Below are 13,450 nucleotides of genomic sequence, written 5' to 3' on the forward strand. Positions count from 1 at the left end.
AATTTAGCTTTTGTGTGCACCGTTTGTTTTCATGCAAAGCTAGGAATGCGAGATGAATATCCAGAATTATAAAACAATATTTTTTGAAGCCTCTGAAGAGAGAGAGAATGATTTGCAAAAAAATGTATTTATTTTAATTTTTTTTGCTCATAATCTATTTAATTTTCAAAAAGAAATATCCATGGTTTTACATATGCATGCTGAAAAATTATTCCATCCTAATGTGTCCTTGGCCCCTTGTGCCCTTCATTGTGGTTATACATTATACTCTCAACCCACACATAGTGAAAATATAGGGTTTGCTATTGTTCAGTTTTGGGTATCTATGGAAAGCCTTGGAATGTCCCTCCCTCCCAAATATGGGGGAGTCATATGGTATAAATATTTGCAAAAGGAGTTCAATCCTGATTCTAAGAAAATTCTCAAATTCCTATACCCTAACTCTCCCATCACTACTTTATAAAACAGGTTTTTTTTCTCCAAAATGCAGCCTTTGGTTTCCACATTTGGGGTAAACCCTTGATTTCCCCCCCCCCCTTTTCTAAAATGAGAAGTGACAGTCTAGCCTTCTATATTGCCACAGAGAACTGGACTAAGGTCCCTTCTACACTGCCATATAATCCAATTCAAATCTGATAATCTGGATTTCATATAGCAGTGTAGAAGGAGCCTTAGTCCAGTTCTCCATGGCAATATAGAAGGCCTTAGTCCAGTGTTTCTCAACTTTCCTAATGCCGCGACTCCTTAATACAGTTGCTCATGTTGTGATGACCCCTTACCATAACTATAAATCCCAGTAACTACAACTCCCTAATATCAAGGTCTATTTCCCTCAAACTCCGTCTGTGTTCATATTTGGGCATATGGAATATTCATGCCAAGTTTGGTCCAGATCCATCATTGTTTGAGCCCACAGTGCTCTCTGGGTGTAGGTAAAATACACCTCCCAAACTCAAGGTCAATACCCACCAAACCCTTCTTGTGTTTTCTGTTGGTTATGGGAGTCCTGTGTACCAAGTTTGGTTCAATTCCATCATTAGTGGAGTTCAGAATGCTCTTTGATTGTAGGTTAACTATAAATCCTGGCAACTACAACTCCCAAATGACAAAATCATTTTTTTTTTTGTGATGGTCACTCGTTGGCGTAGTAGGTGTATTGTGTCCAAATTTGGTGTCAATTCATCCAGTGGTTTTTGAATTATGTTAATCCCACAAACAAACATTACATTTTTATTTATATAGGTTACTTCTAAAATTAAAGTGAAAATGTATAACCCTTCAAAACAAAGGTACATTTCAGCTCCCATCAATTCCAGCTAATTCTGCCAATGCCCAGGAATAATGGGAACAGTAATCTAACTTCTGAAGTGCCACATATTCCCAATGGCTGTGCTAAATCCTATTTACAAATCAGTCACATTAAATAATTGAAATTGTAGAGCACAATGCCAAATATGTTGTCTGTTTAAGCAGAACTCTTGTGGAATTTCTAATGCCCAGGTTCTGCACTGTGAAGCAAAAGGATCGATCCTGGGCAGCAAGGGAGGAGTTTCTTGGCATCATAAATGAATAGAGCTGGTGTGGGACTTAATTAAATGTGGCCCACTACACCACCACCTAGTTCTTCAGTCAGCCAGTCTGCTTAGTTTTTGCCTTCTTCAAGTGCATAGGTAGAGTCGTGTCCGACTCTGGGGTGTGGTGCTCATCTCAATTTCTAAGCCGAAGAGTCGGCATTTTTCGCAGACACCTCCAAGGTCATGTGGCAGCATGACTGCATGGAGCGCTGCTACCTTCCCACTGGAGCAGTACCTATTGATCTACTCACATTTGCATGTTTTCAAACTGCTAAGTTGGCAGAAGCTGGGGCTGACAGCAGAAGCTCACGCCGCTCCCCGGATTTGAACCTGCAACCTTTCGGTCAACAAGCTCAGCAGCTCAATTGTTTAACCCACTGCGCCACTGGGGGCTCCCCTTCAAGTGCATACATGACTCAGATATCTAAACGGAACCACTTTAATGTATCTGAATCCCAGCTTCGTTCCATTAATTGTTGTGCCTGGGAGAAATGAACAGATAACTGTTGATGTTTCTTCTGTCTCTAAATGTATTCCCATCATCGTCTCAGTATTTCAATGGTCCTCCAAACATTTTGCCGTTCAGTTTATTTTATTTGTAGTATTTATATTCCACCCTTCTCACCCCGAAGGGGACTCAGGGCAGATCACAGAACATACATATCCAGCAAACATTCAGTGCCGTCTTATACAGTTATTTATCCCTTAAGAGCTTAAAGGTCCATCCTTTCCTTTAGGAAAAAAAACTGAAATAATGGCTTTGGAACCAGGCTTTTGGCTAGCAGGCATAACAGCACTTTGGACATTGAATTGGACCATATGATTGTTTTAATAATGGAAATGGCTATATGATTGTATAACTAATGTTATTGTTTTTAATCTAATGTGTATTTATAGTTTTATATTGTTTACTGTGATATTTGTGGCATTGGATTGTTGCCAGTGTTAGCCACTCTGAGTCCCCCCTCAGAGGTTGAGAAGGGCAGGGTAGAAATGTTGTAAATAAATAAATATATAGGAAAATGTAACAGCCCTACAGACCACTGGTCTGTCCTAAAGTGTATTGGTAGCTTTACATACCAATACACTATAGGACAGACAGACCATCCAAAGAAAGTCCATCAAGGGGCCAAAGACTGTCATTTTGATTAACTCAAAGCATGTAGTTTCTCAAAGTTAACAATATGTTAGATTTTCAGCATTTGTTATTACATATCTAACGGGGTTATCATTAATGCTTTGGTGTCTGAATATAATTTCTAAGGTGTGTGCCTTTGCTATGAACACAGCATATTGGATATTTTTCAATGAAATTATAGCATACTAATCAGCATATATATTGCTTTTTATGACATAATGAAAAATCCAGCCACTATTCAATGAATTCATCATAGGGAGTAATTAGCTAGAAATTGTAGTGGCGTTCATGTAGAACAGAGACAAATCTTTGTTATCAGGTCAACTTTTTATATGGGTCAATACAAAACTAAGATTGTAAAAGATGTTTACAACGAATAGGAACCATATCAATGACTAACTAGATATCCTTCACATTTAAAGAAACAGATGTCTTAAGCCTGAGAATATATCAGATGAAAGCATGATAATGGCCCATTACAGCAAGATTTTCTATAGATCTTACAGGGATGAGAGCCTTCTAGTGTAGATAAATCCTTTACCCCTCCCTAGACTTTATATCTGGGTCATGAAAGATGTTGGTTTATTGTTTATTTAAGCCATCTGTATTCATCCAACAGAGCGCAGAGTGGCAAAGAGCACGGCATATCTACACATTCCTGCAACCTGTGAGTACAAAGTGAAAGAGAAATAGATGGAAAAGCAGACAGGTCATTTTTCTTATTGGTCCTGCACAGTAGAGCAAGCCTGTGGAGTGGCAATCTTTTCTGTGTGCCTCAAAATAATCATTCTAAGGGAAGTTCAAGAAGAAATTGAACACAAACTTTGGAATCTTTTAAAGCAATGCTTCTTAACCTGTGGATCCTTAGATGTTTTGGCCTTCAAACTCCCAGAAATCTGAACAGCTGGTAAACTGGCTAGGATTTCTGGGAGTTGTAGGACACAACATCTGACGACCCACTGTTTTAAAGGGTAATAATTGATACTTTTGTGTTTGAATGCTCCAGTGTGGCTATAGATTAGATACAAGTCAGTTAAGTAGCTGTATTCCTAGCCTTTACTTCATTAAAAAATAATTTTATTAAGTATTACATAAGAATGACATAAAAACACATTACTACACAATATAACAAAATCTAAACACTAAAATAACAAAAAAGTTGACTTCTGTTCTTCTTCCTTATACCCTATAACACATTATATAACTGTAAATTCAAATATATATATAGTTCTTCCTCAGTCTTATAAACAGATTTTCATTAGCCTTCTTATTTTACATAGTCCTCAAAAATTGTTCGTCATTTTAATTCCTTTCTCATTATTTTGTATGAGCAAAAATGTCAGTCTGTCCAGGTCTTTAATTTCCATAATTTCGTTTGTCCATTGTATCTTGGAAGGTATTGCTTCAAGTTTCCAAAGTTTAGCAAAATACATTCTGGCCACCATTGCAAAAAAAGGGGAATAATTTATCCACATTAGAATCTTTAAATGTTTCCGTATCAAACATTCCTAAAAGATAAAATTCTGGCTTCATTGTAAAGTCAATTTTCTTTAAAAATTGCATTCATTATGTATCATTTTCCAATACTCTATTGTTTTTTCACAAGTCCACCACATGTGGTAATAAGAGCCTTCCTGTAATTTACACTTCCAACATTTTTTATCAGCATTTTTATATATAATTCCTAATTTTGGGGGGTATGATGTACCAGCGGTGTATACTTTACTTCTTTAACAGAAAATTTGCCAAGCCAGGTGTATCTGCTCTCACCTTTTGTTTTGCTGTTCACACATGCCAAGGAAGGGACTCGTTTACCTTGTCTGTTGTAGGCAAGCATACATTGCTACAGTAGTGTAGAATCCCATCGTTTCCCAGTTTAAGTTTATTGCATTATTTAATACAACTCCATTACTGCAACTTCAAAAGTCTGTGGTTCTCTATGCTCACTTCATCATTATGCTGATGCTTCTAGAAAACATTCCTCTACAGCAGCTCCTCCAGGTGTTTTGAACGTCAACTCCTAGAAATCCCAGTCAAGTTACCAGCTGTTAGGAATTGTGGGAACTGAAGTCCAAAACATCTGGGGGAGCACAGTCTTGAGAAACTTTACTCTAAGTAAAGGATGAGTTGGAAAAGTGGCTGGGCATGTGTGAAAAGACTTTGTAAGAAGCTTTACTATCAGACTTTGTTGCTTTAGGTAAATCTGTATTTTTAAGATTTTACTAGTCTAGTACCCCACGATCTTTCTTGCTGACTTTTACATACTGAAGGTACACACTTTCCAAGTACAAGTCCCATTGGACAGAGCAGGACTTTTTCAGTCATTCTGTATACAACTGCCCTGTTTGTTGCCATTTAAACACTTCCCCCCAAACACTGATTCAGGATTCTATTGTAAATTGTAGTAGAATATAATGCCATGCGGCTCTCTTCTTGAACCTGGAACGGGGGTCTATAGAACTAGAAATGTGTGGTTTAAATTATTCCAGTTAGCTAATCTCTTTGGCTAAAGAGCTTCACATATTCTCAGTGGAAATAGACACATGCCTCAAGAAAAGCAGAGGCTTTCAAGAAGAAAAGAGTGGACTCTCTCTTTAAGTAGCATATTAGAACCAGCTGGCTGCACAGCATAAAACTTTATTACCTACATCATGTTAAGTACATTCAATTACGGTGCTCATCTCCAAATAATGGAAGTGATAAGAGTAGGCGACCTTGGTAATTTGGGGAGCAATAAGACAGTTTGGGTAGTTTTATATTCATCCATCAGGTACATGCTTCCTTTGAGCATGAGTCACCCTGTTAGCTCTGGATATATCATAAAGGTATGTCATAGAATACCTAACCCTTCGGTAAAATCATTTGCCCTAAGAAAACACCCCACAGGACAAGATGAATTTTATTTAAGAAGCATGCTGCCTTTGCCAGAAGTCATTTCACAATTGTTACCATACTAAAAACATCTTAGCCTCCCATCCTATAAATATTCTTTTATTATTTCCTCCTCCACCACCCACACAAAAAAAACTGCCCACCCTGGCTGTAACCATAGTTCAGTTGTTAACTAGGGGGACACATTATATCTTGTAGGGCCACATACCACTTCCCTTGCAACAAAGAAAAAGGAGCAAATGTTGGCCACAATGGTTCTCTAAGGAGTAGGGGCCTTTTGCCATGATTTTAGGCCCAGTATATTTTTAAAGGAAATAAACAATATTCACTTCCTCTTTAAAAAAAAAAGACTTGCAAAGAAAACCACATGCCATGTCCAACTGACAGCTGTGGGCAGAAGAACTGATTCCAAGACACACTGTGTTCATCCTGTTATGGATGAAAGTTGTGCCATACTCCTTCCTTACAATATTTACCTATTGCAGGTCACAACATAGAATGTGTTAATTTCCATCCTCATTGGCTCAAGCATCTCCATCCTCCCACAAGAGCCATGATTATATGTAGCTAGATGGATGTAAGCCAAAGCTCTTCACAGAGTGCTACTTTAGTATGTGTGTGTATATATATATGTAGGCCATTTAAGCAAATACCTTTTCTATTTGTTAAATGCCATCCTTGTTTGCAACTGAAACGTTTATCTCACCCCACTTCTTCCTCTGTTCCAGGCTACTTTTTATTGTGACCAGAAAGGCGTCTTAACTAAAGGAAGTTCTCTGAACGTAATTTCAATAATGCTGAAAACAGCAGCTCTCCCATTACTGGGAAATACAGACAAGGAAAACACTAACTGCCTTGTTCAACGCAATGCTCACTAAATTGCACATTTAAGTCTGATCTACACAGTGATGTACCACATCAAAATGGCCACATGATGGTAGTGTGTAGCCATCTAAGAAGTTGTTTCTATCATTTCAAAAAATTACATAGCAATTTGCTATAAGAACATTAACATTCTATCTTACATGACCATTGTTGGCAAGTCCTGGCTTAGTATTTATTTCGGCCATGTTAAGAAAGATGCAAGATGCAAGATGATCAGCACGCAGTACCCTCCTCCCGGGTGGCAGGTTCCAAGAAAAAGAATGACCCTGCAGTTTGACACTAGCGAAAACACTCAATTACAGATGTTTTATTAATATACATATAAAGTAGCAGTCTTCACATAAAAGAAAAGGTCTGAATTGTCATTAACAAATTGGATGATACCATTTAGAGTTGCAAAGTACCACTTTTGGGGCACAAGCCTAAGGAATGCAAATGCTAAACAGGCAAAATGGAAAGCAGACCACTTTGAAACCAATAAGCTTCCTTTTAACAGTCTCTAGGATTAGTTAGAAAGTAATATTACCATCCTGAGTTAGGAACTTCTATCAAATGACCCAAGTACTGAATGTTACCTATAATTAAAAAAAAAAAACACTAACTAGTTATCCTTCTAAAATTCTGGTCTCTTGTACAATTCTAGGTCAAAAGTAAGAAACATCTAAATGCAACCTTAAGAAATGTTTCTATCGTTCTAGCCCCCTCCACAAAATGAGTCCTTGTTTGAACTGTAAGTTTGTTACTGTGAAACTGATAAAAGTTTACCAGAATTCAATAAAAATAAAATCTTTTTCAATATTACAAAGGAGAGGGGAGATCAATTGTTATATCATCCAAGGTAAACAGGAAATCTTTAGTTGATTGCAGAGGATCTGACAGATTATCTGAAACAACATTTTAAAAAAACTCAAGTCACTATTTCAGGTTAGTTACATTCTAGTGGCTTTGATTGCTTTGAGTCCCAACATCAATTTTCTTTCAAGTCCCCATTATATGCATTCACTTAGTCATCCACATTTTGTCAACTCCTGCTGAGAAGCCATCAAATTGCTTCTGCTCTATTTGCTCAAGTCAATCTTATTCTGCACCTTTTCAGTGCAACATTTCAAGCCTTAACTTTGAAGAAAAAAGATAAATACCATACTTACCATAGTCCCATGACATCAAAGGTTGGCTTATGGGTGCAGAGACTATACTTGTGAATTGGTTGGATGCTTTTTCAAACATCATGAGAGGAGCACCTGTCAGGGACATGTGGCTCAGTCTATGCTCCTCAGGAACTTCAAAACTTTCAAAGTCTGTTCAAATACAATATCAATAGTTTAGTGCCGATTTCCATTCCATTTTGAAGTAAAGACACAGACAAGCCCAACCCAATAGTAATACCTAAAGTTTCATCGCTGTTTCACATTGTCCTATACAAAAATTCAATTTAACACATCACATCAGCTTTGTCAGGTCAGCAATACCATATCCTGTCATCTGTATTTTTATATATGTAAATTAACCAGCTCTCACCACATTTTGCCAAGAAAGGTGAAGCTATACGTTTTAAAAGTTATTACCTAGAGGATCATAGGGAAAGAAATTCTCCTTTTCTAGACAGTTTTCTGGAATCATGCTGCAGCCTTCAACTCGATTTGTACTCTTCGTAGCCTTGCAAAAATAAGGGGAAGTGGTTACAAAAGTTGCAAAAAGAGCTGGGTTATACAGTCAGTTCTCTACATTCATAGATACAAGAAAATGGAAAAACCATGACTATAGGAAAGTAAAGCTTCCTTCTGGAGCTGCCACAATGGAAAGAGATGTGCTGTGATGGGAGGAGAACCAATCTTTTGTTTCTTTCTGTACAGTAGCTTGTGTTTTAATATTGCCATTTTATAAGCATAGGTTCCATCCCCTATTTTCACCTATGATTGAAGAAAAACAATGACATTTCCCAGATTGTTCCCAATTAACAGGATAAGCAAAGCAATTTGGGCCACAAGTCTCCCTTCCCTGGGTTTAATGCAAAATAAAGAATCCCCAACTATCTTTTATTGAGGCACTGCAAGGAAATAAAGTACACATAAAACACTTACTAGAACTATTTTACCCTTTTCCCAAAATAAATAGGTCAATCACTAGGCACCATGTGTATGTCTGACAGACTGGGGCACATCTTTGAATACACAACACAGCTTGGCTATTATGTTGCGGTTGAGATTACTGTGAGATTTTCACTTTAATTTATACTAAAACAAGCTTTGGCATTAGCATTACTGTTCTGTTTCAAAATGAGAAGAAGCCCTACAGCACATGTTACCTTTTTTGCAGGTAACTTCTTTTCCATAGAAACCAGTTTTGTTGCTGACAAAGGCTTATTCACATTTCCAAGGGCCTTCCTGGCTGACTGAGAGTTCGCATTCTTCAGATTGACATTTGCTGTCCTTCCAACAAGTGGAGTCTTAGGGTGAGACTTTTCACCAAATATCTTTGCTGCAGAAAGAAAAAAGCATCCAGCATGCTTAAGATTCAGTTTCAACATCTTTTCATTGATTATATGTAGTATGGCATCAGACAGGTGAACAAATTACACCATGTAAGAAAATCTGGAAAAAAATCTGCTCCTGGTTTGAAAGTGTTATTTCTTGTTTAACTGTGCGGTCCTTACTTTGAAAGTAGTTGTTATACTCCAGAAACTTCCTTTCTAGAGTTTCTTGCCACAAACTATTTGGAATTGGTTGAGACTCTATGAGATAGTTATTAAAAAGCTATAGCAAAATGTGCTGCAGGATGTCCCGCAAAAACAAAGGTTTTGCAGTTCAATAAACTCGTTCAGATTTTTATGGTAGAAACAATGAGAAAATGGCATTTATAACCTAGGAACAAAATAGTGTTTCTGATTGTTATAACTATCAATTTTGCCATCAAGGAAGATAACTGTGTTACAATCCAGTTTCCAGAATGCTACTGTAGAGCACAGCTCCTTAAGCATTTCCACTTAGGACCCATTTTAGACTAAGATATTTTTACATAACCTCGGATATATAAATAAAATAAGCATAAAAATCATTTCCAAGGATTGCTAAATAAGTTGATTTTCTTTTATTAAGAACAGCTGAAGAATTTTCTGCAGTTCACTGTAAACAACACACAACTGATTTGTATAAAAGTCTAAAACTGCTACTAAGGTCCAAAAGTCAAGAGATTGGGGGGGGGGGTGGACCCCGTGTCAGCTCCCAGCTTCATCCCTTTACCATGGTGGGTCACAGGCTTTCATCCCACATTTCCCTACTGTCCCTGGTTTCCTCTTAGCATGTTGCCAGGACGGAGCCCCGATGCTAGTAGCACTGTGTCACATGATGGGCTCCGGCAGCGTGCTAGGACAGGTAAAAAACCCTGCCTGATGAGGTCATAAGTAATATTCAGAAACCTTTGACTGTTGCCAAATTTTTCAGGACTATTTAGGATAAGGGCCCACGGTTTAAGGAGCAGTGCTCTAGAGCAATTAATACAAGCACTTTAGACCTCATAACCTGACCAGGTGAAAGCCTAGTGGAGGAAGAAATCTTCCAACTCTGCTCAGGTGTTATGACTTGCAAGGGAGAAAGTTCTAAGTGTGAAGTACTACTGGAAGCTTCCTCATTGAAAGGCAACCAATTAATAGTATGTGTCCCTTCTATCCATTTTTTTCTTCCTTTGCTTGTTCAAAGTTTTCTTTCTAAAACATTGTCTTCTGCTCATTGCTACTCTTTACATAAAAGCTTCACTAACTCCTTTTCAAGTATCTTCTTAAAACATATGTTTATATTCCATCAAGGAACTCAAGATACTACACACAGGGTTCCCCAAAAGGAACATATTCAACAACTGATCAAACCCTCACTACAATTCAGTAATGTGGCTGCTTATGAAATGTGCCCAGAGATTAGCAATTATGTACAAGATGAGAAAAATAAATGCATAGCTGACTACGATAAAGAATGAGAGTAACCACAGGGTGAGTAAGAACTCGCTCATTAAAGTCACTAGTACTTTCAAGCAAAGGGGCATATTAGTTCTTTTATATCGGCTTTACATTTGAATTAATGCATACTCACAAGGTGCTGGTAGGGTTCTGAGTCGATCCTTAGAGGCAGTAACAATGCCAGCATCACCATTTTCTTTGTCTATGTATATGCGCGTTGCCATTCCTTTTGCATCAGATGGTCCTAAAATAGACACCACAGCTGCAGTAGCAGATCCTATATTGCTCATGTAATAATGCCCCAAAAATACAACAGGAAACATGTTCTCTCAAGAACACCCAGTCAAGCTTCTTGGAGTGAAAACAAACATTATTAGTTTGACACACTGTTTAAGACTTGTGAAGCTTCCTTCTACTGAGCTGGGACAAACACTACAGTATTTTATATAAGGAATTTTAAAAACATTCACTGCTCTCTAATCCAGGCATGGGCAAAGTTTGGCCCTCCAGGTGTTTTGTACTTTAACTCCCACAATTACTAACCGCTGGTTAGGAATTCCAACCGGCTGTTATACATTGTGGGAGTTGAAGTCCAAAACACCTGGAGGGCCGAACTTTCCCCATACCTGCTCTAGTCACTTGCATCAGAAAAATAAAAGCTCACAAGTTCATCAGTGTGGTATTTAAATATTTAATTAAAATTTGAACTCTATATAAATAAAAATGGAATGTTCGTTTGTGGGATTAACATAACTCAAATTGACACCAAATGTGGACACAATACACCTATCAGGCCAACGAGTGACCATCACTCATAAAAACACTGAAAAACACAGCAGAAGGGGCTTAAAAAGCCAGAAAATAAAAAATACATTACAACGCATTTGCATAACCACATATATACACATACATACACACACAAAACACATATACACAGACTGGGCCACAGCAAGGTGTGGCAGGGGATGGCTAGTACTTAATAAAAGTACATTTGCAAACAGAACAATTTTTTTTCAAAAGCGATTAAAAAAACAAAGCAGAAAAGTCTTGAAAAGGTACGATGTTCAAAGGTTTGTTGTTTTAACTTATTTGAATACTTTCCATGAACCAGTGGTTTCAACAGTCACAAGATTTTTTTAAAAAAAGTTACTTTTTTACTAAAGCCAACAACATGCATGCCGACACTTTTGGCTTATTTGACACAGTTTCTCCTGTCTGGAGCTACTCACTCAAACTACACTCTCTGGAAAGCAACCAACTGCAGTAACACAGCCAAATAACACCAGTCTATCCTGGTTGAGATCTTTTGGAAGGAAGCTTCGACCAACAGGAAACAACTAGGAATTAAAGCAAAAACACAAAACCATAAATGTTTATCCTTGTTCCTGGTACATTATTAATTATATCTTATTTTTAATTATGCTTATAATATTATACAAAATAAAGGTGCAGTCCTGAATCTCAAAGCATTAAGCAGCATTCCATTAAAAATGAAGAGAAAAACACCTGCAAACCCCACTTATGAATCCCAACCCAACCCACCGTGCCTTCAAAGTGAGTTCATAGAGTTCAGTCTAACAGGGAACTGTTTTTAAAATCGTTAACGTCGTACGTCATTGGTTGGTTCCCATCCTCGCAGGACGCCAGCAATCCTGATTGGCTGTTTTGCTAAACCAACAGCAGCAGAGAAGAAGGGCGCGAGCGGAGTTTGCGCAGTCGGGAGTAAACCTCGGAAAATACTGTAGGTGTTAGTTGCAGGACTCAGGAATTCACACCGTTTGAGATCCCTTTAAGCGCTGTGGCTCAATGCTATGGAGTCATGGGAGTCGTACTTTGGCAAGGCACTCCTTGGCAGAGAAGGCTAAGGGCCCTGGAAAACTACATCTCCCCTGGTTCCATAGCATTGCGCCATGGCGGTCATAGTGGTGTCAAACTGCATTCACCCTACAATGTAGATGCACCTTAGCAGATGCTGGCCTGTGCTGCAATCCAGAGAGAGCACCCTACAGTGCCGCTTTGAAAAGTTAATTTTGGGTGCATCTACATTGCAGAATTAGTGCCGCATTGATACAGCTTTAACTGCCAGGGCTCAATGCTATGCGATCCTGGGCGTTGTAGTTTTACCTTCTCTGCCCAAGGCTGTTGCCTCACCAAGCCACAAAACCCCAGGATCCCATAGCCATGGCAGTTAAAGTGGTCCCAAACTGCATTATTTCTACAGCACAGAAGTGGCCTTTTTGGATTGCAGGTCCCAGAATCCCCAAGCCAAGCGTGACCAAGGGCAGTTTGAGGAATGCTGGGAATTGCAGTCAAAAACACAGCTGGTACATAAGGACACTGAAAGGGCCCTAAGGCCCTGCCATACAATCCAGATAATCAAAGATATTACACATCTGCTTTGAACTGGATTATATGAGTCTACACTGCCATATAATCCAGTTCAAATAAAATAAATTGGATATTATATGGCAGTGTAGAAGGGGCCTAAGGGAGTTATGCCTCAGGGCCCTTCCACATAGCCATAAAACCCAAAATATCAAGGCGAGTAATCCACAATATCTGTTTTGAACTGGGATATCTGAGTCCACACTGCCATATAATCCGGTTCATTATGGATGTTATACAACTGTGTGGAAGGAGGCTCAGGGCTGCCCTGAAAGGGAGATATGATTTCCCTTCTCTGCAAAAGGCTGAGAAATCTCTCCAATGACCCAGCTGCCCAAAAGGAAGAGCCCAGCGCTCTACCTGTCACCTCCCATTCTGGGCTTGTAGTTCAGCGAGGCCCAAGAGCTCTCTAACTGGGAGTTCTTAATGTCCTTCGCTAAACTATAAATCCCATGATTCCATTGGTCTGTTTCCATAGTAGTGCTCTAGCTATGGCTCTGCAGGTTCTTAAACCCAATCCTTTTTTTTTTTTTTTCAAGCAGCCATTCACTCTCTGCAGTCACCCAGAATGAACGCTGGGCAGCCGAAGCTGATTGGGAAGGATCCCTTGCTTCGGAGGTGAATTAA

General features: G+C 38.6%; 1 protein-coding gene across 5 annotated transcripts; it reads right to left on the reverse strand.

The window, feature by feature from the left end:
• Positions 1 to 7,075: 7,075 nt before the first annotated feature.
• PTTG1 (PTTG1 regulator of sister chromatid separation, securin) lies at positions 7,076 to 13,418 on the reverse strand. 5 transcript variants are annotated; one of them, XM_067463735.1, is made up of 7 exons: positions 13,387 to 13,418; positions 11,668 to 11,775; positions 10,572 to 10,682; positions 8,795 to 8,967; positions 8,055 to 8,145; positions 7,638 to 7,787; positions 7,076 to 7,373 (listed from the first exon to the last, which is right to left on the reverse strand). In XM_067463735.1, the coding sequence occupies exons 3-7, from the start codon at positions 10,660 to 10,662 to the stop codon at positions 7,288 to 7,290; spliced, it is 591 nt and encodes a 196-aa protein (XP_067319836.1). In that variant the 5' UTR covers positions 10,663 to 10,682; positions 11,668 to 11,775; positions 13,387 to 13,418; the 3' UTR covers positions 7,076 to 7,287. The 5 variants fall into 5 exon arrangements, with proteins under 5 accessions (XP_067319836.1, XP_060620942.2, XP_067319835.1 ...); XM_060764959.2 differs by lacking the exon at positions 13,387 to 13,418 and adding an exon at positions 11,981 to 12,083; XM_067463734.1 differs by lacking the exon at positions 13,387 to 13,418 and adding an exon at positions 11,986 to 12,009.
• Positions 13,419 to 13,450: the final 32 nt, after the last annotated feature.

This window comes from Anolis sagrei, chromosome 2 (assembly GCF_037176765.1).
Source record: "Anolis sagrei isolate rAnoSag1 chromosome 2, rAnoSag1.mat, whole genome shotgun sequence".
In the NCBI taxonomy this organism is placed as follows: domain Eukaryota; kingdom Metazoa; phylum Chordata; class Lepidosauria; order Squamata; family Dactyloidae; genus Anolis; species Anolis sagrei.

Coding starts and splice junctions, on each gene's coding strand:
- PTTG1 (XM_067463735.1), bottom strand. CDS start 10,662: ATGGCAACGCGCATATACATAGACAAAGAAAATGGTGATGCTGGCATT. Junction 8,968..10,571: donor CAGAACCCTACCAGCACCTT/GTGAGTATGCAT, acceptor TTCTTTCTGCAG/CAAAGATATTTGGTGAAAAG. Junction 7,788..8,054: donor CTTTCCCTATGATCCTCTAG/GTAATAACTTTT, acceptor GTATTTGAACAG/ACTTTGAAAGTTTTGAAGTT.